Below are 25,904 nucleotides of genomic sequence, written 5' to 3' on the forward strand. Positions count from 1 at the left end.
CATTGCAGACGGATTCTTTACCAACTAAGCTATCAGGGAAGCCCCAGAGTGTATGGTTGGTAAGAAAGACAAGAGCCGGGGAGGTGGGACAGAGTCGGCCCAGCTGAGGCCACCAGGAGGGGACAAGAAGGTCTTCTTTAGGCCCCATTCCGTTAACGCAAGGAGTTCATCCAACCCCACCTGCTCCGGGGGCCCCTGAGGAGGCCAAGGTGACAGTAGAGCAGCTTTATTGACCAGACTCAGCAGCAAGAACACAGTGAAGGTGGGGGCCTGGACAGTGCAAACTGGTGGAGGCTCTGGCTCCCAAGAGCCCAGTCTGGGGACCTTAGAGTCTCTGCCCCACGCCCTCCTGGAGCCCAGCCTCAGCCCTGCTCTGGGTCTCTCCTGGAGTGGGAGACAGAGGGGCGGTGCAGAGTCCCAAAAGGGCTGGGGAGGCGAGGACGAGGTGAGGGGTTCCCGAGTGGACCAGAGCCGGGTCCATGCCTGCCCCGGCAGCTGGCGGGAGGCGGTTCGTGCAGGGAGGGAGGGGGGCGCAGGTGGGCGGCCAGGCTCACCATACAGAGCACTTGTGGGCAGGGTTCATGGGCGAGTCCTTGGGGCAATGGAAGGCCCGGCCAAATTCCTCGAACTGGGACACGCTGCCCAGCACCCTAGAGAGAGACCCACAGAGTGTGGGTCCCAGGGGCCACCAGACCCCAGCTGTCCTTTCTCACCCCACCACGTCCCCCCTGCCACACCCCCCACCCCACTGACACAAGGAGGGGATGAGCCCCAGGCAGCCAGGGGGCGGACCTGTAGTGCTCGGGTGCGTGCTTGTCGGTCAGCACCTGCAGGTAGATGGACTGCGACCGCCGCTTGATGCACCAGTTCTGGGGCCAGATGGGGGATGGAGGGGAGCAGCGGGGGCGTGAGGCCAGGAGTCCACGGACCAGCCTGTACAATCACTCTTTCTGCACACTAGGTCCTCATCCCCCATCACAGCCCGGGGGAGGGGGGTGGGCATTGCCTCTGAGGAGTGGCCCAGAGGAGACAGGCTGGAAGCTGACCCCAACCCCATCGGCCCCCACCCGGCCCACCTGGGCAAAAGCGATGAAGAAGAGCTGGTTGTGCGTATACTTGAGCCGGTGCAGCGGGTGCTCAGGGCCGTGCTCACGCACCCACTTCTGATATGCCTGGGGGTGCAGAGCATGGAGCTGGGGTGCCCATGCGGGGCCACCTGGCACCCTCCACCTAGCCAGCCGGTCACCCACCCCAGCTCCACACACCACCCACCAGGCTGAGCCCTCGGGTCCCTAACTTCTTCCCTCTCCAGAAGGCTAAGCCCAGGCAGGGGCCACCTCCTCCAGGCAGCTCTCTTTGCTTTCCCAGAAGTTGAGGGACTTAGGAGGCCCTCTGCCCAGCACAGTACCTTCCCCTCCAAGACCAAAAGGACGGGGTCAGGGGGGAAGGGTGACGAGGTCTCTAGCCCAGTCCTCAGGGTCCCCTAGCCCTCCCCGCAGGGGTGGAGGGCATGGCAGGGGGGCTCACATAATAGGCAAGCTTGAGGCCGCCCATGTCTGCAATGTTCTCTCCAAGCGTGTGCTTCCCATTCACCTGGCGAGAAGCAAAGAGGCTGGAGGCTGCCCAGGCCTTCTGGACTCCTTCAGGTCTGGCCTCCCTGGGCCCTGCCCTCTCCCCACCTTCCCTTTCCCAGAAACTCTGGGTAGGGCTCCCCCACCTTGTGCCCACGTGCGTGTGCGTCTGTGTGAACTCACGCACGCATCCAAGTCAATGTGCACCCGGACCCTGGCAGGTGTGTACGGACCGGGGTCCCAGGTTTGTGCAGGGCCAGGAGTGTGCCAAGGGGCATGCACGCGCCTAGTCTGTGCTGGCCAGGCCCGCCTGAGGGACCCCAGGGACATGAGGCGGGGGCCCTACCCGCTGGTTGTAGACGGTGAAGTTGTCGTAGAGGTGGACGATGCACTCGGCCTTGCGCAGGAAACGGCCGTAGGAGGCCTCGGTCCACCAGTGCAGCAGGCTGCCTGAGCGGTCATAGTGGCCTCCTGGGGGCAGGAGGGGCAGGCTGAGGCTCCCTGTCCATGTACCCGCCAGCCGGCAGGCACGGGGCAGCTGCGGGGCCTCAATTAGTCCTCACCACCCTGCCTCCCTCACCCCCCACCATTGCCTGTCCCCCACCTCCTCAGGCCGCCTGCAGGCCTCACCCCAGTCATCGTAGCCGTGGGTCAGCTCGTGCCCGATGATGGTGCCGATGCCCCCGTAGTTGAGAGACCTGGGCCGGGGCAGTAGCGTCAGGCCCCAACCTCGCCCACCTTCTGAGAGCCCCACTGGGCTGCTGCCCCGGCAGTCTCAGGAAGCCCCGGCCAGGCCACGAGGTAGCCCAGGAGGGCCAGTGTCTCCACTGTCCCAGGACTCTCGTGCCTCAGCTTCCTTGTGGGGTATGTGAAAGGGGCCAGTGATACCTGAAAGCTCTTTTAGGAAATAACATCTAACAGATTTCGGCGGTCAAGGTGGTGGGTGGAAACAGGGGTGGAGGGTAACTGAGGCACCCCATATGGGATCTAGCCTTTTTCCTAGATCTTTTTTCTTTAATCTTTTCCCTAGATTGCTTCACTTTTGAAATGCCCAGAGAAGCCTCAACCCAAGTAAAAAAGGGACTCCGGACATTTAAAAGAATGAAAAAAAAAACAACAAAAAAAAACAACCTACACCTTTTTGTAAATAACCAATGAAATGGGATTATGGGGACCCAGGGTTGCAACTGACTCCTGTGCCCAGCCTGAGCCTCGGGCAGTCTGAGCAGTTCCCTGCCCACCCTGCAGACAAGGCCATGGCCGGGACTCTGGCTCACACCAGGCCCCATACTCACTGCGGAAAGTCAGGGTCGTACAGTGTTGGCTGCAGGATTCCAGCCGGGAACACTGCAGAGAGGGCGTGGTCAGCAGGAGACCCGCCCCACCTCCAGGCCCTGCCCACCCTCACCACAAACCCCACCCCAACCCCGTCCTGACACGCCCCCTTACCCATCTGGTTCTTGTTGGGCAGATAGTAGGCATTGAGTGCCTGTGGGGGGAGCAGCCACCTGTGGAGGGAGGCTGGGGTCAGCTGGGGGAACCCACACTCCGTCCTCTACCACCCCCTACCTCCTAGCTTCTCCTCCTTAAAGGATGGCCTGATGTCCCAGCCTAATGCTATGTCCTGGGCCTCTCCCAGGCAGACCCCACACCCTACGCAGGCCCGGTCCCCCCTCCCCATGCCAGCATGTCTGTGAGGCAGTGTGCCCTCCTCCAGGCATTGTTTAGAAACACTGTCTCCATGGCACACCATGGCACCCCTGACCCCTGCTCCAGGCCAGGTACCCACGTGGACTTGTCCACCTCCTGCCGGATCTTCTTGACTGAGAGCTGGATGCTGAAGCGGATGCTGTTCAAAATGTTCTTGAAGTAGGTCTTCTCGTGGACCTCAAACTGCACAGGGGATGGGCAGCACTCAGCAGCAGGCCAGGAGGCAGGGCCAGACCAGCACCAGGCAGGTCCCATGCCCTCCCAGTGTCCATCAGCTGAGGGCTTTGGCTCCTTCCCTGCGGTGGTTGGTCTCCATGGGGGTCTTGGCCATAGGCCTGGAGAAGCGTGGCTGGTTAGGGCAGGGGCAGCGGGCAGGCCCACCTCATACTCCTTGTCCACGGCCTCGGGTTTCAGCAGGAAGTCCGGGTAGCCCACCATCACCATCATGTACTGAAGCTGCAAGTGAGAGGGTCAGGAGTGGGCCGGGGCCTCAGGAGATAGCCCCCTAACCCCCCAAGGGAGAAAGCTCCAGGGCCAGTGAAGGAGTGGGGCTCAAGGAAGCGGGAGAGGAGGCTGGGTGATGCCAACTCCACAGAGGCATCTTTGTCTCTTTTGTTATCCCAGCACTTGGCATAGAGTAGGTACTCAATGCGTGTTTATGGAACCAACATATGGGACCGGGATCCCATCTCACCTTGGCCCGTGCGGCCGCCTTGGTTTCAGCATCCATCCAGTCTAGCTCCTCCAGGCGCTGACCCAAGATATACTTGATGTCTTCTACCAGCTGCTGTACCTGCAGGGTCAGGGGTCAAGGATCAAGGAATCAATCCAGGAGGCCATAGCTCTGGGTCCCCAGCACCTGGAGCAAGGGGTACCCCCCTAATCATTCAGCACCACTTCCAAAGCCCAGAACTTGGTGCTCAGCACCAAGGGGAGACCTTGGAGGTAATAGATTCAGGCCCTGGACCCTGAAAGGAAACTCAGTCTGGAAGGGGCTAACTGCCCCAGCAAAGATCACGTACATTCCTAGGGCCATCCCACTGAGCATGGCAGAGCAGGCCGGGCAGGAGCTTGGTGGGGAGAGCGTCCTGCGGCTGACAAATCAGGTAGGCTTCCTGGGGGAGGAGGCCCAGTGAGGAGCACCCTGGAGGCTCAGAGAGGGCTCAGCCCTCCCTGAGCCTGGTGCCCCTCGCTGCAGGGGGGATGTGCGGGGCTCCCCGTGCTCCTCATGCTTGGACCACAGTCATGCAAAAACTTCATCCCTGGCTCAGCATCCACTCCCCCACTCCCCAACTCCCCAAGGCCAGGCAGCCTGACCTTGGCCTTGCTGGCAGCCGAGAAGTGCTCATGTACAAACAGGGCACCGAGTGCCATGCCAAAGTGACGGTTGGCCTGGCCCAGGCAGACACGGGCCAGCTCCTGTGGCTTGTCGCTGCCCTCCATCTCCCGGGCCAGCTCGTGCAGTGCCTCTCGGAATGGCGGGGACAGGTGCTCGCTCAGGACCACCACCACACGCCACACCAGGTAGTTGTGCAGGATCCTGAGGGCCAGATGAAGCAACGGGGTGTCCCGACAGGCGCCCCCCCCACCCCCCAGCCCGGGGCAGGACCAAGCATCTGCACAGGACTGAGGGTCATCCCAGGTCCTCCCAGCCCCAGTCAGGGAGAAGGGCTGGACCCACACACAGCAGATACACCTCGGGTCAGGGAGAAAGCACTGGGTGCTCCCGGAGCACAGGCCAGCACCGTTTTCCACTTGCCATGTGGTGGGAGAGTGGGCACTTGGGGTGACTGCCTATCTCAGAGCTGGCCTCGAGGGGCCTCGGCTCCTTCCTGAGATGGGGCAGAGCCCAGGGAGGTTTTCCTCCCTGTGGCCCTGGGGGAGCAGAGTAACTGCCACAGCAGTTTTAACTTCAGGCTCACTCGAGTCTTGCCATCCCCACATGAGAAAACTGCAGCCCGGGAAACTCCCGGCCCTGCCCAGGGTCCCACACAGTAGCGGGGACAGCCAGGTCTGAACCCAGGGATCGGGACTCCTTTTCCAGTGCTCCTCACCTGCCTCCCCAATGCGGATACTGGACAGAAATGGAGGCAGGGATTCCAAGCTCTCCAAGCAGATAGCTCTGGGATGCAGGGGAGGGACCTGGGGGAGGGGGGCAGGTGGGTGACTGGCAGCCCTACCTGCGGGGGGTGGAGCGGATGAGCTGGGACACCTGCTGCATGTAGTCTGTGGCCAGGAGCACCACCTCCTCGTCCTCCGAGAAGTCCTCCTGGAAGATCTGGTCCAGCAGCCACTTCCACCGCAGCTGGGGGGGCCACGGATGGGGACGGTGGGACCAGGTGTGGCAGGGACCACAGAAGACAGAGAGGGGGCCAGGGAGAGGCGACCAGAGGTCAGAGGAGTTCATGGCCACGGAAGGCCTCGGGGAGGGGACAGCCCAGGGGTCCCAAGATCAGCACCTCCCCACCACGCCGCAGGGCTGGGTGGCACTCACGTGGGGGGTGATCTTCTGCAGTTGCCCTAGGGTCACCTTGTTGTACACAGAGCTAACGTCTCGCCGGAGGTCATCATACTCGGACACTGTGATCTGGGGATGAAGGGCAGGGTTGACCCAGCCCCGCCCGAGACTTCCCGCCCCCATCAGGAAGCCGGTGCCTGCTCACGTTGGCCAGCCGCTGCTCCAGCTGCAGGATCTCCCGGGCCTTCTGCTCCACTGCCTCAGCACCCAGGAGGCTGAGCAGGCGCTCCATGAACACCCGGTACGCTGCTAGGATCTGCACCAGGAAGGGGCAGGGCAAGGATGCAGGCGGTGCTAGGTCCTGATCCATGCCTCCCGGAGCCCCAGGGCTTCCCCAGAACTCCATCCCATGCTCCCACACCTTTTCACTCTCCTCGTCCTGAGCTAAGTACAAGGTCCTTTCTGGCAGGGTGAGCCCGTCCTGGTCAATCTGGGGAGAGATGGGGGTCAGACATCAACACTCCGGATTCCTGCAAACAGACTGAATCCCCTTCCAAAAGGCAAACGGAGGACTTGCCAGGCAACCACTGTCACAAGCCCCCGGAGCATAAAGACGACAGCCCCCGCCTCAATCCAGAGCAGCTGATCTAAGCCTCCAGGACTGACTGGCCTAGACTGGGGACTGAATGGGTATGGCTCCCCGGCCCCCACCCTCCCTACCCCTCGACCAGGTCCCCGCCACCCGTCCCTGTCTTTCCTCTTGAAATCCTTTCCTTTCCCCACCTTTGAGGGGCACTCTAGCTCGCACTGACAGCTGACCCCTGCCCGCCCCCCCCCCACCCCCCATACCCCCCATCCCCACCCCCCGCCACCAGGCATTCCAGCCAGCCTCAGCCCGACAGGCCTGTCACCACAGCCCATCAGCACACCCCTCCCAGAGCTCTCACCGCCTGCCAGAGGGCTGGGAAATTGCGGCTCCCGCGGCTCCGCTAAACACCGCAATTACTCGAGGGAAATTACTTGGGCCCTCCTCCCGCGCTCTGCCGGTGTGCGCTCCCCTCCATTCCCCTAACCTCCCTCTTCCGCACCGGTGTCCCGGGCGCACAGGGCGCGCGGGGCAGGCGTGCCAGGCCGAGGCACTCCTAGTTCCTAGCCGCCTGTGGGGGTGCCCGTGGCGGGGGGTTGGGGGGGGGGTGGTGGCTCACTCACGCGGATGACGTAGCGCGAGGAGTTCCTGTCATCCAGGCTGACGGTGAGCGAGAAGAGCGCGGCGGCGCTGTACACGCCCTGCGCCTTGTACAGCAGCCGGTTGAGGTCCCAGCGAGCCGCCGCCCCCGGGCGCTCCGCCGCGCCGCCCAGGTCCCAGCCCCCGCAGTCCTCGATGACCTCGAGCATGGGCCGCGGGCCGAGCCGTTCGATTTCCCGCATGTCCAGGCAAGAGCGGAAGAAAGCGCGCACCTTGCGCTGGGCCGCGCCCCCTGGCCCGCCCCCGGGCCTCGCCAGCAAGCGCCGCAGGCGCTCCTCGTTCTGCTCGCCGATGGCCGCGATGGTGCCGTAGGTGAGCTTGTCGTCCGGGATGGCGTGGCGCCGCAGCCAGCCGCCGCACGCGAAGGAGTAGAAGTCCTGGCACGGGTCTATGCTGGCGTCCAGGTTGGCGGCCAAGAAACGCGCGGCGCGCGCGAAGGCCTTCCGCTCCGGGCAGCCCTCGGAGCAGGCGGCGCCCCCCGCCGCCCCCGGACCCAGGTACTTGAGAGCCAGCATGGCGGCCAGGATGGCACAAAGGCCCGCGGCGAACACCAGCCCCGACAGCAGGCACACCTCGCGCCGGTTCCAGCGCGGCAGCCCGGCTCGGGCCCCGGTGGCGCTGCGCCCCGCACCCAGCGGGAAGCCAGGGGGCAGCGACGTTCCCCGTGCGCCTCCCCCACCGCACCGGCTCACGTACTTCACCTCCTGGAACTCGTCGTAATGTGCTGTCATCGAATACGGGGCCTCCATGGCTCCGCTGCCGCCGCCGCGCAGCCCTGGGCGGTCTCTGCTACAGCAGGCTGCACCGGGCCGCCAGGCTCCCAGCGGGCCTCTGCATGGCCCCTGGGCCGCAGCTGCAGGAAAGGCAGACAGGTTCAGAAAGGCACTGGGGCCCGACGGGACCCACGAGCCCAAAGAGAAAGAGCACAGGCCTAGGTCCAAAGGCTGGAGGCCACCCGGAGTCCCCAACAGCGAGTGGGTCTGGGGCCTGGCCTCCCTGCGCCACTCGGGGTTGGAGGGAGGGAGAAGGCTCCGAGCGGCCACCAGCCACTGTAGGCACTGTCCGTCCATTACCGTCCCCTGTCCCCGCACACACGGTCCCGCCGCAGGCTGGGGAAGACCCCTGTAATAAAGCGCCGGGCACCGGGCTTGGCACATAGTAGGCCGTCAATGAAAGGCTGTTTCTCTTCTCTTCATTGCTTGCCCCGGACCTGCTACAGCCAAGGCCAGATGGGGGGAGGGGGGAAGCGGAGGCCGGGGAAAGGAGGTGTGGTCAGTGCGGCGTCTATGCGGGCCCTGAAGCCGACTTCAGCTTTCCGCACTGGAACCAGACGCTCAAGAAGGCGCCTCGAGAACCAAACTTTGTCCTCGCGGATGTCCGCAGAGCCATCCCCGGCCCCGTCCTCTCTATTCAATGGCCAGAACCCTCACCAGTCCCTTTGCCAAGCCCCCGCGCCGGCGCGCCGTCCCGCCCTGGATCATGGAGAAAGCCCCGACGGCCCTGAAGGACCCGGAACCGGTTCCGTCCCGCGTCCTCGCCCCCCGGCCCCTCCCGGCTTCAACAGGTTCTCCCCGGAACCCAAACTTGGACGAAGTTTCATCCCCGGCGCAGAGAGAGCTGGTCCGGTGCGCCCCGAGCCCTTGGTGCGCAGCCTCCCGAGCCCTTGATGCGCAGCCTCCCGCGTCGCGCCCGGCAGTCCGCGGAGCCCGAACCCCGAGCCCGCGAGTTGCCGCCGCCGCCGGAGCCGGAGCCGCAAGGACGCAGACAAAGCCTGGAGGCTCGGCGCGGTGGCGGAGGTGGCTGACGTTGGCCGCGGCGGCGGCGGGCTCGAGTGCCACTTACCCGGCAGGTGCGCGCTCGGGCGGCGCGGAAACCGCGCAGATGGAGCCCGAGCCGGAGCCGGAGCCCGGGCGGAGCGGGGCGGGCAGCCGCTCTCTCCGTGCGCCCGCCGCCTCCTCTGCTGCCGCGCCGCGCTGCGCCGCCCGCCGGCCCCGAGGGAGGGGGCGCGCCGGCGGCTCCACCCTCCTCCGCGCGCCCCCCGCACCCCCTCCTTCTTCCTGCCTGCATCCCGGTACCTGTCAGCTCGGTGGCAGCTCGGGGGCGGGGAAGGCGGCTGCGGGAACAATCTCCCAAGGGTCTGGCACCGACTCTGGGCTCGGGAATTCTAGTCCCGAGAGGAATGAGGGTCCCAGGTCCCCTCCGATTCGACGCCCCCCCCCTCCCCCCCACGCAGGGATGCCTGCCAGCCCGTCTGAAAGAGGCTCAAGCTAAAGCTGATGAGACGATGAGCCAGCCCAGCCCAGCCCACAGGACTGGAGCACCGTCCAGGGAGGACTCACGGATAGGCTGTGGGGCGCGCTGAAATAGTGCCGGTACCGCCTGGACCAGAGTGCTTTCAATCAGGGGTTTCCCAGTCCTCTCCTTCAGCTCCTGTCCATGCCCAGGCCCACCTCCCAGCTCTCTCCACCGCCCCCCCCACCACCACCTCCCCACCCCCGCCGAGGGCGCCTGGGTGTTGGTTGGCAGTGATGGGGGAAGGGTTCTGGAGACTGCTACAAGAAGGGGCCACAGGGCCAGACTCAGCACTTCCCCCAAACCTTGGCTGGCCGTGGTACCCGCTGGAAGCCCCTGGCCCATGGGGGAGAAAACGACTGGAAAGTTATGAAAGAACCCACCCTGCAGGAGCCAGCTCCGGGAGCCTGCGGGCTCTGCCTCAAACAGGCCCTTGGACCTCAGGACCCTGGCATTTGGATAGGTGGGAGACAGATCAGCATGGGGGACTATGAATTTATCCACCCACTTCTTCTGGTTCCATTTGCGTTTGTTGTTTGTAGGGTTTTGGCTGTGCTGCATGGCATATGGGATCTTAGTTCCTGGAGACTGTACCTGTCTCCTGCACAGTGGGAGCATGGAATCTTAACCACTGGACCAGGAGGGAAGTCCCTCAACTTGCTTTTTCAATGTGGGACCTCCCTGCCACGACTCCCAGCCCCTGGACACGGCCTGCTGCTGCCAGACCTCACTCCACACTGTGCCGGCAGGGCCTGGTCCCTGCAGGACACACAGAACTCAGGGCTTGCTTCTCGTGTGAATGATACCATTTCCGGAGTCTCTGCTTTCTCTGCCCTGAGCTGTCCACCCACTCTGCTTCCACGGTCCCTAGCAGGGCACCCCACAAAGCACCAGTGCTGCCAGGCCTGAGGGTTCCAGCTTGCAGGACTCACCTAAATGGAGTTAGAGACTGCCGGAGACTGCCATGGGGCCCCATCTAAGATAAACCACGGTAAGGCGGGGACTAAAGGACCCACTGTCCAGTCCCCTCCCTGGGGCTGCTCATCAGTCAGGCCCTAAGGGGCCACCTCTGCCCACACCCTGCCTGTCCCTTGTCTGTCTCTGTGTCCACCTCTGCGTTACCCCTCTGGATACTCTCTGCCTCCATCTCTGGCCATTTCACAGTCCTCCTTTGACCCGTGAGTTAGTTCTTCCTGGGTTCAATTAATTCCACCTAGGGAAGGTAGAGTTATGTAAAATGTGGTGATTCCTTACAGGGGGAGGGGAGGGCAGGACCATGGTAAAGTGTCTCTTTGTGCTTTTAATCTGCATTTTTCCCTCAACATTTTGTCTCCAGGAGGATAATTTTCCAGCCTTTTCAGGCCCTGATTGGTATCATTTCTCCAGCAATGACAGCTTTTATTTTCCCTGAAATGAATGCCGTGAAATTTCCAAGAAATATAAAAATGGATATTGTCTCAGGGAGCTGACTCTCTTCCGACAGAAAGGCACAAAGGCAAACATGCTTCCCCAGGGACTCTGCTGTTCCAGCCACTGGGGGGTGGGCGACCCAGGCCCTCCGCTCCTCCTCCATCCCCCCTCCCTCCCAGGTCAGCCATAGGACCTCCCTCACAGCCAGCCCTCATGCACATGCTCAGCTGCCATTGATCCGTTCATCTGCCTCCCAACTGCCCTGGCCCAGCCACCCTGTCTTCCTGGCTCCATCTCCTCTCTCTGTACAGCACCTCACCCCCACCCCCAGCCCAGAGGCTCCCCCAGGCCTGAGCGCAGCCACCAGGGCCCATGGGGACTGAGTGGGGGCTGGGCCCAGGACCCTTCAGTCCTAGACCCCCTGCACTGCCCACCAATAAAGAGTGACCAGCCCTGCCTCCCAGGCACTTCTGTCCTCCTCAGGAAGCAAAGCTGAGTGGAGGTGAGTGGAGGGCGGTAGGTATCTGGCCTCCAGCTCCCTCACTTTCCTTTTGAGGCTCCCAGTGTCCAGTGTCCCTTCTTGTTGTCAAAATGACTCCCTGACTGAGAAGCAGGAGGATGACAGGACAGAGCCAAGCCCAGAGGAGGCAGCTGGATGCCCATTTTGGGGGGTGGGTGGGCAGCAAGGGAGCTGGTTAGAGATGGAAAGGGGGGCAGCGCTAGGGGCAGAGGTAGGGGGACCCTCTGCCTCTGTCCTTCCCAGATGACAGCCACGCACCCCCCCACGCTGGGCAGGACATCCCCAGGTCTGGATGCTAGGGGAGGGGTGCAACCCCTTGTGTGCCCACACTGAGGACTCAGGTCTGTTCAGCTTCCACCAAGTCAGGTGCTAAGTGCTTGACTTCACAGGAGGGCTGCTGACCTGAAGCCAGCCTGGCCCCACCTGGAGCCTATGGTGATCAGACCCATTTCTATACCCATCTGGCTTGTATGTATGGGGACAGCCTGTGCCTCTGTTTTTGCCTGCTGCTCAAACCTGAACCCCGCAGCCCTGCCTCTGCTCTGGGAGATGCCCCCTGACTCCACCCCACCCCACCAGTCCACTTGCCCCACCAAGAGTGCTGCAGGATCTGTCTCACCATGGAAAACGTCTCCCCCAACCAGCTTCCTGTCCTCCCAGCCTCCCAGGGCTCATCCCATCTATTATTCACAGCACAGAATGGATTTTTAATTTGAGAAATGAAATGACTCTCCCAAGTGGCCCCGGGTGGCGGGGAGGGGGCGGGGAAAGGACGGAGCTGCTGGGCGGCCATCACTGTATTGGCTCAGACTCCTGTTGGAAAGCTGGATGCCCGCAGCAGCCCTTGGGGGACCCCAAGGGGCCCTGTACCCCACCACCCAGTCTGTGCCTTCATTCTTCCTTCTCTGTTGCTAGCACCTGTCAGTCCTGCCTGAGCTCCCAGTGAGGTCCCCTCCTGATCAGGCAAAGCGCTAGGGAACTTGTTCTCCATTTGCTTTCAGATTCCTGGGCCTGAAAGGGTGGCCCTGGGGCTACCTGCTCTGGTCCCTCTCCTCCCCAGCTTCCTGGCCCTCACTGAGCTGGGCTCCAGAGTCTCCCCAGTGCTGACCTCCAGCTGAGCTCCTCCGCTAGGTTCCAACACGCTGCTGTGCCCACCTTAACCTGGATAGTTGTCCCAGTTTCCCCACTGGCCTCCAGCTCCCAGTGCCTCTCCTCACCCCCAGGAGAGAACTCACACCTAAGTGGCCCCAGGGCAGTGACCTCTCCCCATCCTTCTCTCCTCTTCTCCTCTGTCTCCCTACCCGCTGCCTCTCTTCCCCCAGTAAGGAAGGGGAAGTAGGTCACTCTGGTCTGTCATTTCCCAGATCTCTGTTGGGAGACTCTCGCTCACCTCAGAGCCTTAGCACTTGCTGTTCCGGCTGCTGGAACAGCCCTCTCCCAGCACCTCTTCTATTGGCCAGTTGCCACTCATCCTTCTTGGGATGCCGGCTTCTCTTCTCTGGTCCTGGGCCACCTCCGTGGCTGGGGGCTTGCCCTCCCTGGACACCCACCACACCACCTGCATCTTAGCCAGTTGTGCAGTCCAGAGTCCAGAACAGATGACATGTTTGATAGTCATGGAAAGTTCTCACATGGCTGTGGTCAGCACATGGAGCAGCCTATGTGAAGCATCTCCCAGGGCCAGCTTCACATGGGGGCAGCGCCCTCACCTACAAACCTGCCCAGACTTTCAGCCCTCACACACATCTCTCCTTGACTCTGGGGCCCATCAGATGACAGAGGGGGCATTCCTCCCCTCTCCTGTCCTCCCTGTGGTAGGCTTTCATCCCCATTGGGCATATTCTTCTCTGGTGTCACCTGCCAACCTCTAGAACAGCTTTTTATCTCTTATAAGAAAAACATACAAAAAAATTTTTTTTTCATCTGTGCCATGCGGCATGTGGGATCTTATTCCCTGACCGGGGATTGAACTCGTGCCCCTCTGCAGTGAAAGCATCCAGTTTTAACTACTGGATCACCAGGAATGTCTCCAATACATTCTTGCTTTCAAAGACTTAAACTGTGAAGCATATTGGGATCTTCCCTGGTAGCTCAGCTGGTAAATAATCCACCTGCAATGCAGGGAACCCCAGGTCAATTCCTGGGTCGAGAAGATCTGCTAGAGAAGGGATAGGTTACCCACTACAATGTACTTGGGCTTCCCTGGTGGCTCAGATAGTAAAGAATTCACTTATGATGCAGGAGACCTGGGTTCGATCCCTGGCTTGGGAAGATCCCCTGGAGAGGGGAATGGCAACCCCCTCCAGTATTCTTGCCTGGAGAATCCCCTGGACAGAAGAGCCTGGCGGGCTAAAGTCCACGGGGTTGCAAAGAGTACAACATAATTAGCTACTAAATAAAAACAACTTGGGACTCATTAAGAGAAAAATCTCCTGTAGTCCTCACCCACCGTCTAACAACATTGCCACCCTCTGCCCGAGTGCCTCGTCCCCAGCCCTCCTGTCCTCCTTTAGGTCCATTTCAAGCTTCCCACACCCCGTTAGTCCCCAGGGTCAAGCAGGTCTCCATCCGAGTGAGGTTGCCTGAGTGCCTCTCCTTGCAAGACAGAGGTAACCCTCGTGGCCACCATGGAGCCCAGTGCAAGGCCTGAGCTGAGTGGACCAGGCAGCTGCTCAGATCTGGACCAGCCCCTTCACAGCTGTGGTGGAGCCCCCACAGTAACATGTGTGGGGCAGCTCCTGTGCACATGCTCTGTCCAAGCTCTGACAGTCAGGCCCCTTGTTTGATGGACAGGCCACAACAGGTGGCTCAGCTCCTGCTGCCAGATACAAGGCCCCAGAGGCAGGGGGTAAGGAACAGGGAGGTGGACCCTGGAGCCTGGGACACATATTCCTGGCAGGATCACCACAACCCGTTGCCTGTGCTGGCCAGGAAGGGGGCTCGGGCTGGGCTAAGCCCAGAGAAGCCAGCATGCCCTTAAGGGCCTGTTCCTTGTCTCATGGGGTCACTGGGCTCAGGTCCCCTCCCCCAGCACCCTCTCATCTTTTCAAGTGACTGGAGCTGAAGGGGATCGTTAGCTAATTAAAGCCAAGGCCACTAACTGTCCCTTGTAGGAGAGAAAGCAGGGCTGCAGAGGGGAGGTAACAGCAGGACTCAGAGGGACTCCAGGGGGCTGGGCCCAAGGCCTGGCCCTGGGTAGGGCCCCCCTCTAAGCTGTGTCTTTTGGAGGGAGTTGTCCTTGATGAGGAGCTTTGGGACAGAGAGTAAGACTCCAGAATCAGAGCTCCTATCCAACACCTATGCTCACCATGAATATCCATGCCCATCTCTACCTAAGGCCTTCCCAGCCCAGGCTGTGGGGTGATGCATGGCCAGGGGCTCCCTGAGACATCCTCCGGATGCAGTGATAGGTCATATTTGAGGATGGGCAGCAGGATGCCAGGAGCCCCAGCCCTAGGCATGCCCACAAGCAGGAACCCTGGCTGCCAAGGGTCTGCCTCCCCTCCACCCCTTACAGCCCAAGGCAGGGGCTCTGTCCCCACAGAGGTACCAGCAGTGGGCACACACCTACAGATCCCAAGTAGCAGCCACACCTGGGGCCTCCCTCAGCCTGGCACCAAGCTCCCTCCTAGTGGGATGTCCCAGGGCCTTCTGCCCGAACTGCCAATGTGGGTTCTTGGTTTTCTATTACCAGATAACAAATCACCACAAACGTAGCAACGTAAAACAGCACAAGTTTATTGTCCCCGTTTCTGCAGGTCAGAAGTCCGGGCGCAGCATGGCTGGATTCTCTGCTCAGGGCCTCAGAAGGCCGAAGTCCAGGTCTGCCACGGCCGGGGTCTCCTCTGGGGCCCGGGCTCCTCTCCCAGCTCAGGGGTTGTGGCTGAACTCTGTTCCTTCAGCTGGAGAATCAAAGTGCCCCTCCTTTGCTGATCATCAACCAGGGGCTGCTCTCAGCGGTATCCCATGCCTTGTGGCCCCTCCAACTCCAGAGTCATCAGTGGAAAAGTCTCCCCAACACTGAATTCTTCTCCTGCATTGCATCTGTCTTCCTCTCAGACACCAGCCCGAGAAACTGCTGTAATTAGGTCTGATGATCTCCGTATCTTAAGGTCAACTGATTTGGAATCTTAATTACATCTGCAACATCCCTTCATAATAGTACCTGGATTTATGTTTGGTTGAAAAGCAGAGAGAAGTGCGTGTGTACACCAGGGTTCAGGGATCTTGAGGGGCCTCTTAGAATTGTGCCTATCATAGGAGATACGAGCAAAAGAGCCAAGTTCGTGTAAGAATACGAGAGGCTGACTCCCAGGCCAGGTCCTGGGCTTAAGCGCCAAGTTATCTCCTTTAATCTTCAGAATTCTCGGAGTGCGTGCTATGTGTATCACCGAAGAAATGGCAACCCACTCCAGTAATCTTGCCTGGGAAATCCCATGGACAGAGGAGCCTGCTGGGCTACAGTCCATGGGGTCACAAAGAGTCGGACATGATTCAGTGACTGTGCACACACATTCTGTAGAGGCAGCAGCTGAGGCCCTGAGAGATGAAGTGACTGTCACAAAGTCACGTGGCTGGTGAGTGACCAGGTTGGAATACTAGGTTAACACAAAGCCCTTACTGTGTGTTCTGGAGGAAGTTGTACAATCTCTCTGGGCCTCTGTGAAAGAAGAGAAATGCGGTCCATTTTTCATGGAGAAGTAGGCCAGACCTCAGGGCCCACATAGCCAGGGGCAGGTGGGCTCGGGCCTGCTCTATCCTCATCCCAGTGGGCGTGAAAGTGTGAGTCATTCAGTGGTGTCTGACTCTTTGCAACCCCAAGGACTGTAGCCCGCCAGGCTCCTCTGCCCATGTGATTCTCTAGGCAAGAATACTGGAGTGGGTTGCCAGTCCCTTCTCCAGGGGATCTTCTCAGGCTAGGGATCGAACCTGGGTCTCCCCCATTGCGGGCAGATTCTTTACCATCTGAGCCAGGGGTCTCTGAATAGCACCTGTGGCTCCCAGTGAGGTGGGGTGGGACTGGGGTCCCTGATGTCAGCAGTTCAACTGCAGCCATTCTGGCTTCTGCCATCCAATGACGTGTGTTCCTCGGCACTGAGACTGGGGGGCTGATGGTTACCGAGGACCCGACACAGCCTCAGGAACCCCAGGGTTAAAGGCCACTGTCCACAAGCAGCGGGGCCCCTCAGAGAACAGAATAGGGGCTTTCAGACCTTTGCGCAGGAATGAGCACCGTGTTTCGGTGGGGTGTGAGGTGGGACTGGTCCTTTCCCACCTCTAGGCTCTGGCTTTCCCATCTCAGCTGGGCACGCTGCAGCTCTGGAGGAGAAGGGGACCACAGAGGCGACAGTGGCTGCCTGTTCCCCCTCCCCATGAGAAAGACTGTCAGTCAGCCCCATCTCAGGCCCCCACACCATCAGCCTCCTCCCACCTCCCGCCCCCCGCCCCCACCCCCATGCTTGAGCGGCCTCTCTCGTAATGGGACTTAATCATAACATGCATTAGCTAGGGCCTGCTGCCTGCAATTACCGCTTCAATCAGCCACCCACCACCGGCCGCCCCCAGACTCAGGCCACCTGTGGGAATACCCCGCCCTGCCCTCCCTGGCCCCCTCCCTAAATGCAGCAAAGGTGCCCCAGGCTCTGCCGATGGACGATGGACGGAGAAGTGACCCCTGGCAGCGGGGGCCAGGGGGGCAGGGGCGGCCGGCGGACAGAGGACAGAGAGCTACGGCTTAGGGTCACAGGCAATTATTTTAAAAGCCTGTTGGAAGCAGTGCTGCTTTCCCAGCGCGGCAGGCTCATCCTGAGGGTTGCACTGCCCCAGGTTGCTGACACGCTTGCATGCACACACGGGTGTCCACACGTGCTAGACACACATGCACACGGGTGTGGACCAGGGCACATGCAGTGGGTGCATGTCCCTGGGGGGACCCACAAGGACCCCAGAGAGGTGGGTAGGTGCTGGCTGCCTCCAAGGTTTGGAGACATCCCTGTCCAGCCCTCAGCACAGACCACCTCCTGCCCTTTGCCACGCACACCCCAGCCCTGGGGTTCAGGGGTCTGGGCTGAAATGGAGGGCATCCTGTTTCATCCAGCCCCAGAGCTTGGGTGGGGGCTGGAGAAAAAGGGGGGAAAGAGGACCTGGCAGGGGGAGGGAGTGGGGGAGGGGACTGCTGTTGTGCTGTGATTCTCTCTAATTGCTGTTTTGCTGAGAGGTAATTAAAATCCCTTTTTATTTCACACGTCAGAGCCCTCACCAGCCTGTGGAGAGGGCACAGGGGGAGGCTGGGAGGTGGGGGCAAACAAGGGCTGGCCGCCTGGCACAGGAAGGCAACGGGAGGTAGGGCGGCCAGGAAGGGAAAGGGGAGGTAGGGCGTCTGAGCCCAGATTGCCAACCCAGCCCGCCTGCCAGGAGGCCCAGCGGCTGGAGACGCCCCCACCCCCACCGCCCGGCCCCAGGCCCAGCCCACGAGTACCCAGGGTCCGGCCCTGGCCAGGATCTGTGCAGCCCAGCAGAGCCAACAAAAGCCACATCTCCTGAGTGCCTCCTAGATGCCAGGCATTTTGCTGAGCTCCTAACTCATAGGATTATTACAAAAATAACTCTTATCAAGTAGATACCATATTAGCCCGTGTGTCAGGACAGTGACAAAGCTGAGACTCAGAGATTAAGAATCTGCAAAGACCCCCTGGCTCATCAGTGGTGGAAAAGAATTGGAAGTGGTCTGATACCAAACTCAGAAGCACTATGTCAACCTGACCCTCCAAGCCATGTAACTGTCCGCTCCTACAGAGCCTGCCAGAGTTCCACTGCCCTACCCCGACCCTCCTCAGAGCTCAGAGGGAAGAACCGTAACCTTGGGCCTTAGCCCTGTCCAAGGCCCATGCACAGTGCCATGCCTGCCACTCTGGACACCATGGTCGCCTGCTGACAAGTCCCTTGGAGCAGGAGAACCAGGGCTTGCCTGCCCATCGGGACTGGCAGACATTCCGCAGAGGCCTAGGCCAAGAGGCTATGGTCAGATGAGAGCCCAAACTGATGCCCAGTCAGTGTCAGGCTGGAAAGAAGCAAAGCCCCTCCCTTCTCCTAGGCTGGCTGGGGGAGGTGGGCTAATAACATCTGGGCCACACTGAGTGGGGCAGGTGGAAGGTCACTGATCAGCACCTGTTTCATACTCCCTTTCTCTCCGTCTGTTCTCTCCTTCTTGTGAGCCAGAAATTGCATCACCCTATCCTTTTCATCATCCCCCTCTCTGCCACCATCAGCACCTCTATCACCATCCATTATCAGCAGCAGCAGCATCACCATTACCTTCTCTATCATCGTCACCATTTCCTCCAAATTCACCATCATCTTCATTTCCACTCAAATCATCATCGCTGAGATCATCACCATCACATCTATGAGCATCATCACCATCTTCTCTATTGCCACCATAATTTTTGCCAAATTCACCATCAGTATCTCCACTCATCTCACATGCTAGTAAAGTAATGCTCAAAATTCTCCAAGCCAGGCTTTAGCAATATGTGAACCGTGATGTTCAAGCTGGTTTTAGAAAAGGCAGAGGAACCAGAGATCAAATTGCCAACATCCGCTGGATCATAGAAAAAGCAAGAGAGTTCCAGAAAAGCATCTATTTCTGCTTTATTGACTATGCCAAAGCCTTTGACTGTGTGGATCACAATAAACTGTGGAAAATTCTTCAAGAGATGGGAATACCAGACCACCTGACCTGCCTCTTGAGAAATTTGTATGCAGGTCTGGAAGCAACAGTTAGAACTCGACATGGAACAATAGACTGGTTCCAAATAGGAAAAGGAGTTCGTCAAGGCTGTATATTGTCACCCTGTTTATTTAACTTATATGTACATCATGAGAAATGCTGGACTGGAAGAAACACAAGCTGGAATCAAGATTGCTGGGAGAAATATCAATAACTTCAGATATGCAGATGACACCACCCTTATGGCAGAAAGTGAAGAGGAACTAAAAAGCCTCTTGATGAAAGTCAAAATGGAGAGTGAAAAAGTTGGCTTAAAGCTCAACATTCAGAAAACGAAGATCATGGCATCTGGTCCCACCACTTCATGGGAAATAGATGGGGAAAGAGTGGAAACAGTGTCAGACTTTATTTTTCTGGGCTCCAAAATCACTACAGATGGTGACTGCAGCCATGAAATTAAAAGACGCTTACTCCTTGGAAGGAAAGTTATGACCAACCTAGATAGCATATTCAAAAGCAGAGACATTACTTTGCCAACAAAGGTTCGTCTAGTCAAGGCTATGGTTTTTCCTGTGGTCATGTATGGATGTGAGAGTTGGACTGTGAAGAAGGCTGAGTGCCGAAGCATTGATGCTTTTGAACTGTGGTGTTGGAGAAGACTCTTGAGAGTCCCTTGGACTGCAAGGAGATCCATCCAGTCCATTCTGAAGGAGATCAGCCCTGGGATTTCTTTGGAAGGAATGATGCTAAAGCTGAAACTCCAGTACTTTGGCCACCTGATGCGAAGAGTTGACTCATTGGAAAAGACTCTGATGCTGGGAGGGATTGGGGGCAAGAGGAGAAGGGGACAACAGAGGATGAGATGGCTGGATGGCATCACTGACTTGAAGGACGTGAGTCTGAGTGAACTCCGGGAGTTGGTGATGGACAGGGAGGCCTGGCGTGCTGCGATTCATGGGGTCGCAAAGAGTCGGACACGACTGAGCAACAGATCTGATCTGATCTCCACCCACCCTCATTGCCATCACCACCATCATCATGACAATTATGACCATCATCACCATTACTTTCTCAATTATTGTCATCAATTCCATCAAAATCACCACCACCACCATTGCCATCAGTGATTGCCATCACTGTACCAGGAACTGTTCTAATAATGGTTCTTGTTGTTCAGTTGCTAAGTCATGTCAGACTGTGCAACCCCATGGACTGCAGCACGCCAGACTTCCCTGTCCTTTACTATCTCCCAGAGTTTGCTCAAACTCATGTCCATTAAGTCACTGATGCCATCCAACCATCTCATCCTCTGCTATCCCTTTCTCCTCTTGCTCTCAATCTTTCTCAGCATCAGGGTCTTTTCCAATGAGTCGGCTCTTTGCATCAGGTGGCCAAAGTATTAGAGCTTCAGCTTCAGCACCAGTCCTTCCACTGAATATTCAGCGTTGATTTCCTTTAGGATTGACTGGTTTGATCTTCTCACAGTCCAATAATACAGACACTTTATCATATTGAATCCTCATAATACCCAAGAAGTAGGTGCCAGTATTATACCTCCACTTCACATTAGAGAAGCCAAGGCTTATAAGGAAGGAGCTTCCCAAAGTCCCAAAGCTAGCAAGTAGCAGAGGAAGAGCTTGAACTAAAAACGGCCCAATAATAAAGCCAAAGTCATAACCAATATACATCACCACCTCTTAGTCAAGGACCCTAGGGAATCAAGCCAGAGGACAAGGGGAAAAGGCTGTGGGGAGAGAGCCACCTGGTCTACCCAGGAGTTAGCAATCAGAGGCCTGCCCTCCTCCTGGCCCAGCTTTCCAAGAACCCAGCAGCCACCAGCTATCCCATCACCCTGCTGGGCCTTGGCAGTCCTGTCCAAGCCTCCCTGTGGCTGACCTTTGCCAGGGCTGGAGGAGGAAAATGATCTAAAGGAGTCAATGACTTGAGAAACTGGATTCTAATCTTGTCTCCAGCCAGACAGAGGCTAGAGTGCTCCATCTCCCTCAGTATCCCCTCATGTTCTGGACCACAACTCTGGGAGCTCATTTATCTCTCGCACGTGGTGGCCAAGTCGGGGGTGAACAGTCAGACCTGGAGTGCGCAAGGCGGTGGCTGCACAGGGGCACAGGGCACGCAGCAGCTCAGCAGCGCCCTTGGTGATATCTCAGGACACGGGACTAGATGGTAGCCAGGAGAGAAGGCTGCTCCCAAGCCTCCCAGCCTTTTTCTTTTTGGCCCGGAGAATGGACCTCACTGTATTGGGCATTCGGGAGGCCAAGAAGACAGTCAAATCCTCAGGGGACAGCTGGTACCTGCTGCCTTGCCTGAGGTCTGATGGCAGTGGGAAGGCTGGGGGCTGCAGAAGAAGGAACCATTTGCAGTCGATTCAGCCTCTCAAGGGCAGGCATGGTGACACAGAGCTTGGGGACACTAGCATCTGTGTGTCAGCAGATCAAGAGAGGATGGGAATAGCAGAGATGGCCGAGTAGCACAGAGGTTGCCAGGGTCTCCCCGGGGCCTGCAGGTCTGAGGGAGCTGCAGGCAGCAGCCAGGCCGGGCACAGGGAAGGGTCTTACCAATCACGTGTCCCCGGACCACAGTGCTGTTACTCGGAGGTACTTAATATTTATAGAATGAAAGAGTGAATGAAAACAATTTCAGGATTAAAGCTGTCCTTGAACAGGACATGACACCCGGTGAGGTAGCTTTCCATTGCTGAAGCAAAAGGATTAAACGTCTCAGGCTCTGGAGTCAGATGAATATGGATTAATCACCATTTCCTAGCTGTGGACACATCACTTGGCCTCTTTAAGCCTCCGTTTCCTCATCCAAACACAGGGACAATAATGTCTGAGATCATGCCCAGGTGGTCCTCCCTGGAGCATCTCCAGCAGGGAAGGCTGGAGCCCTCAGTCTCCCTCCAGCGTCCTCCTCTGGGCACCCAGGACTCCTCCCACACCCCATTTGTCTCCACTGAGGAGCAGCTGGGCGTGGCTGATCCCAACAAGGTAAACTCTGGGTCTGTCACCTGCCCCAGTGCAGTGAAACCCCACAATGGGCAGGGCCAGGAAACAGGGCAGAAACTTCAGGAGCCAGGCTCCTGGTGGATTTGGGGGTCACCAGCACACCTGGGAGGCCAGCAGTCCCAGACCAGGGTGTACGTCCTCTCCCTGACATGCACAGAGCTACCTTACTTGAGAACTTCTTGTCTCCGAGCCTCAGTTTCCTCATCTGCAACATGGGAATAATTACAGGGTCAAAGTCTCAAGGCTGTTGCTGGGATTATATGAAGTGATGCTATGAAGGCCCCCAGCAGACTGTCTGGCATAGAGTGGGGCCCCAGCCACACACACACACACACACACACACACGCACACTGGCAGCTGCCCATTTCCTGGGCCTTGCTGGATGGCTGGGGAGACCTGGAGCCCCACCCTATCCCCTGCTCCCTGCACACCCCACCCCTCCTCGCACATCTGTGGCAGGGATGCACACCGCTCTCCCCTTCTGTCCATGCTCTCCGCTGGCTAATGGGCCAATTTTTTAGCATTACAGAGATTTGGCCAATTTGGCTGCCCTGACAGAAAGGCGCAGAGAACAGTTGCCTGGGGGTGGGGTGGGGTGTGGAAGCAAGGGTGAGAGAGGAGGCGGAGGAGGAGAAGGGTGGAGGGCTGCACCACCTCTGAGGCTGCTTCAGGCCCCTCTAAGACCAGGCATGAAGGGAGTGGAGTCGGTGGGGAGATTACAGAGATAATTAACCCCACTTATGCACCCCCTCCCTGTGCACGGGCCCTATGCTGAGCACTTTGCATATATTTTCTCTTCTAATCCTCCAATAACCTTCTGAGGCCAGTTCTATTATTTGCTCCATCCTCCCCGGTGTGGGACTCCGGCATGGAAGGCTCAGAGCTGGCCCAAGGTCACAGAGCCAGGAAGTGATGGAGCTGAGGCTGAAAGCCAGGTCTTTAAAACATTCCTGAGCTCAGTTTCTAACTAAAGGCTGAGAATCAGGCCAGGGCTCCCTCCACCCAACCACACACCCCAGCCTATCCAACCCCCTCCCCCCACACGCGCACACAATCTCCAAGAGCCTCAGCCCTCCAGGGTGCTGGGGATCCCTGTCAGGACACGGGTCTCCACGTCCCTCTCTTCCTGGCTGTGGGTGCCTTGGCTTGAAGTCCCCAAACCCAGCATCTCTTCAAGGAGAGAGCCCTGGGCACAACTGCCAGGCATGAGCTGGGGTCCCAGCCCAGAGCTGGCTCGTCCCTCCTGCCCAGGCTCTGGGCTGGGGCCCCCATGCCAGCTGTGGCTTCCTGAGCACGTCCTGGGGCCGGTGCCAGGCTGGGAGTGGGCATCAGCTGTGCCCTCCACCACATTCTCTGGGCCCTTCCGGGAGCCAGGAGGCAGATCTGCCAGGGAAGATGGGAGAGGAGGGAAGGAGGAGGGAGGGAGCAGAGGGGAGGGGACTGCCTCTGGGTTGGGGGAGGGGGGCTGCGGGGCTCCCTGCATTAAGCGATCAGAGAGCACAATATTTCATTGCCGGCAATCGCAGCCAAGACATCAACTACTTGGGGAGAGCAGCCTTAAAAGCCTTTTGATTTTATTTCTTCCACTTCATTTTTTTTTTCCCCTTTCCTTGCTGGTGTCCTTGACAGGGCCTCCCTTCCCGCCCTGCCACCCCTTCCTCAATGCTCCCCTCCCACAAGGGGCCGGGGGCTGCAGGTCTGGGGGGGTGCCTGCAGGACCCCACAGTCTGACCTAGAGCAGTGCATGTGTGCACAGGTGTGGATGTGTAGCTGGGAGACTGCTGTGGTCCCCTGGGTCCCTTTCTGTGCACCAGGGCAGCACTGTGTATACATGTCTGGAAGCCTGCGCCTGTGGGCATACACCTGTGTCCGAGTGGGCCCTGTGTGCACCCGCATGTGCATGCCTGGGTGTGTAGGCACACGCGCTGGCCTCACTGCACACACTCACCAGAAAACTCCACCAAGGTAAGAGACTCGGGAGCAAGGCTGGGGAGGGAGGCAAATTCAGAGCGCAAAGAGGAGGAAGGAGCGGAGGAGTGGAGGGGCAGGTTGCATTCTTAGGGGTCAGCCTAGTTGGACCAAATCGTAGACCCATTGGAGACCTCGGAGCCCGTCCTTGCCCGGGTGGGGGGGACGGGGCGCAGCGCCCGGAGACACAGGTGTGCACTCGCACCCACAGGCGGACACACGCAAGCACACACTGCAGAGACCCAGGCGGGCCGGCTCGCTATGGGACTCCAGGCGGGCGCCCATGACGTCACCGCCGAGCCGTGACGTCACCCCCCGCCCGCGGGGAGCTCCATCTCCTCTCGTGGCAGGCGACGCGGAATTGCACATCTGTCTTGTCGGGAATTAGTTAATTGAATCAAGCGTCCCGAGCTTCAGCAGCGACCTCGGCCTTGGCCCAAGAAGGGGGCTGGGCGGGCGCATGGCGGGTGCTCAGCTGCGTGGGTTGGGAGATGCGCACCCAAACAGGGGCCGGGAGTCCGAGCTCTCTCGGATATTGATCCTTGTCCCGCTTGGCCTCCCCGTCCCTCCCAATCCATCGAGGGCAGAGACAAGAGTCCAGCGCCCGCCGGGGGAGCTGACGGGCTGGCCAGAGGCCAGACCTCTGCGGATTCTATCCAGGGGCTCTCGGGCAGAAGGCTCCAACCTGCCCCTTGAGCTTGCCCGCCTCCCTTCCACCCTCGGCTCCGCCCATCGGTGCCGAGAAACGCGGCTAATTCCCGGTCCCCAGGGCAGTGGCCTCCCGCCCCTCCCCCTTCCCCCCGTGTCCCTCCCTCCCCCCAGCTTCCCCCGGGCACCTCGGGATGAGGAGCCGGCCTCCAGACAATTTGTCCCAACTGCTGGAGCGCCCGGGAGCTTTCCTTGTCCCATTCCCTGAGCCTGTCCCTTACCTCAGCGCTCCCGGCCCTGTCCTGGAACCCCTTCCCTCCCTCTCCTCGCACCTCCATCCTTAGGTGACCCCTTCCTCGCCCACTCTTTCCTTCCTAACTTATAGGAGACAGCCCCGGAAATACGGAAAGACTTAGGAAGTGAGGTTCCAGTCTCGGCTGTGTCTCCCCTCAGCTTCCAGAGCTTGCCATGTAATTTAACCTCTCTGAGTCCTAGGTTCCACATTTGACACTGGGATGAATTTTTGAAAAGCCTGTCTTATTGGGTAAAATTAAATAACATATATACAGGGCTTAGAACTTATCCAATTCTTGTAGCCTATACCTTGTAGTTTTAAGAAGGAGGCAGACCTGTTGTCGAGATGTGGTTCCTCTAGAAGGGTCCCTGGGTAACTGATGAGAGAAAGCATCAGATTTGGGACTGTGGTGGTCTGAAGGGTCAGGGAGTCTGAGGGGGGCTGCCAGGTAGGGTCCTTCATGTGGGGAGACCCACCCATTCCAGATTCCCACCTGGAACCCAGGCCCCACCTTCCTCTGCTCCTACCAGACTCAGCAGTACCCCACTGGCCCTCTCTCATTCGTTCCACACCTTTGCCTAGCTTCACAGTTTCCCAGATGATCAACTTAATTGTAAATTCTTCATCCTTGAACAATATCCCATTTCACAAATGAGAAAGTAGAGGTTCACAAATGAGAAAACAGAGGTTCAGAGAGGTTAAGTGACTTGCCGAAGACCTCACAGCTATGACCTGGCATAGCTGGGATTTGAACTTAACTTCTTTGGCCTCAAATGACAGCCACTCTCCACTGCTCTGCCTCCCACTCTGAGGACCACTCAGTTGCTAGGAGACAGCAAGCCAGTGGTTACTATGGGAACCAGGCTGATGTGGAAAGTGGAAAGAGTTTGTGTCCAGGCGGCAGCAAGAAGGCTCCAGGTGGGCTCTGCAGCCCCTCCTCTGCCCCTCCCATGGAGGCACCTCTCGGCTTTCAGCTTTGGAACTTGGGTTCCAGGCAGCAGATGCCTAGTGACAAGGCCAGAGAGAGGGGC

General features: G+C 58.9%; 1 protein-coding gene across 3 annotated transcripts; it reads right to left on the minus strand.

The window, feature by feature from the left end:
- Positions 1 to 210: 210 nt before the first annotated feature.
- On the minus strand, positions 211 to 9,007 carry ECEL1 (endothelin converting enzyme like 1). 3 transcript variants are annotated; one of them, XM_059879344.1, is made up of 19 exons: positions 8,828 to 9,007; positions 6,949 to 7,838; positions 6,161 to 6,229; positions 5,945 to 6,055; positions 5,776 to 5,868; positions 5,462 to 5,586; positions 4,599 to 4,821; positions 4,304 to 4,396; positions 3,976 to 4,074; positions 3,663 to 3,737; positions 3,361 to 3,464; positions 3,021 to 3,079; positions 2,867 to 2,918; positions 2,202 to 2,269; positions 1,918 to 2,042; positions 1,528 to 1,593; positions 1,077 to 1,172; positions 793 to 869; positions 211 to 650 (listed from the first exon to the last, which is right to left on the minus strand). In XM_059879344.1, the coding sequence occupies exons 2-19, from the start codon at positions 7,732 to 7,734 to the stop codon at positions 551 to 553; spliced, it is 2,421 nt and encodes an 806-aa protein (XP_059735327.1). In that variant the 5' UTR covers positions 7,735 to 7,838; positions 8,828 to 9,007; the 3' UTR covers positions 211 to 550. The 3 variants fall into 3 exon arrangements, with proteins under 3 accessions (XP_059735327.1, XP_005203103.2, XP_003585830.2); XM_005203046.5 differs by lacking the exon at positions 8,828 to 9,007 and having other exon boundaries at positions 6,949 to 8,244; XM_003585782.6 differs by lacking the exons at positions 4,304 to 4,396; positions 8,828 to 9,007 and having other exon boundaries at positions 6,949 to 8,244.
- Positions 9,008 to 25,904: the final 16,897 nt, after the last annotated feature.

Source organism: Bos taurus, chromosome 2 (assembly GCF_002263795.3).
Source record: "Bos taurus isolate L1 Dominette 01449 registration number 42190680 breed Hereford chromosome 2, ARS-UCD2.0, whole genome shotgun sequence".
Lineage (NCBI taxonomy): Eukaryota > Metazoa > Chordata > Mammalia > Artiodactyla > Bovidae > Bos > Bos taurus.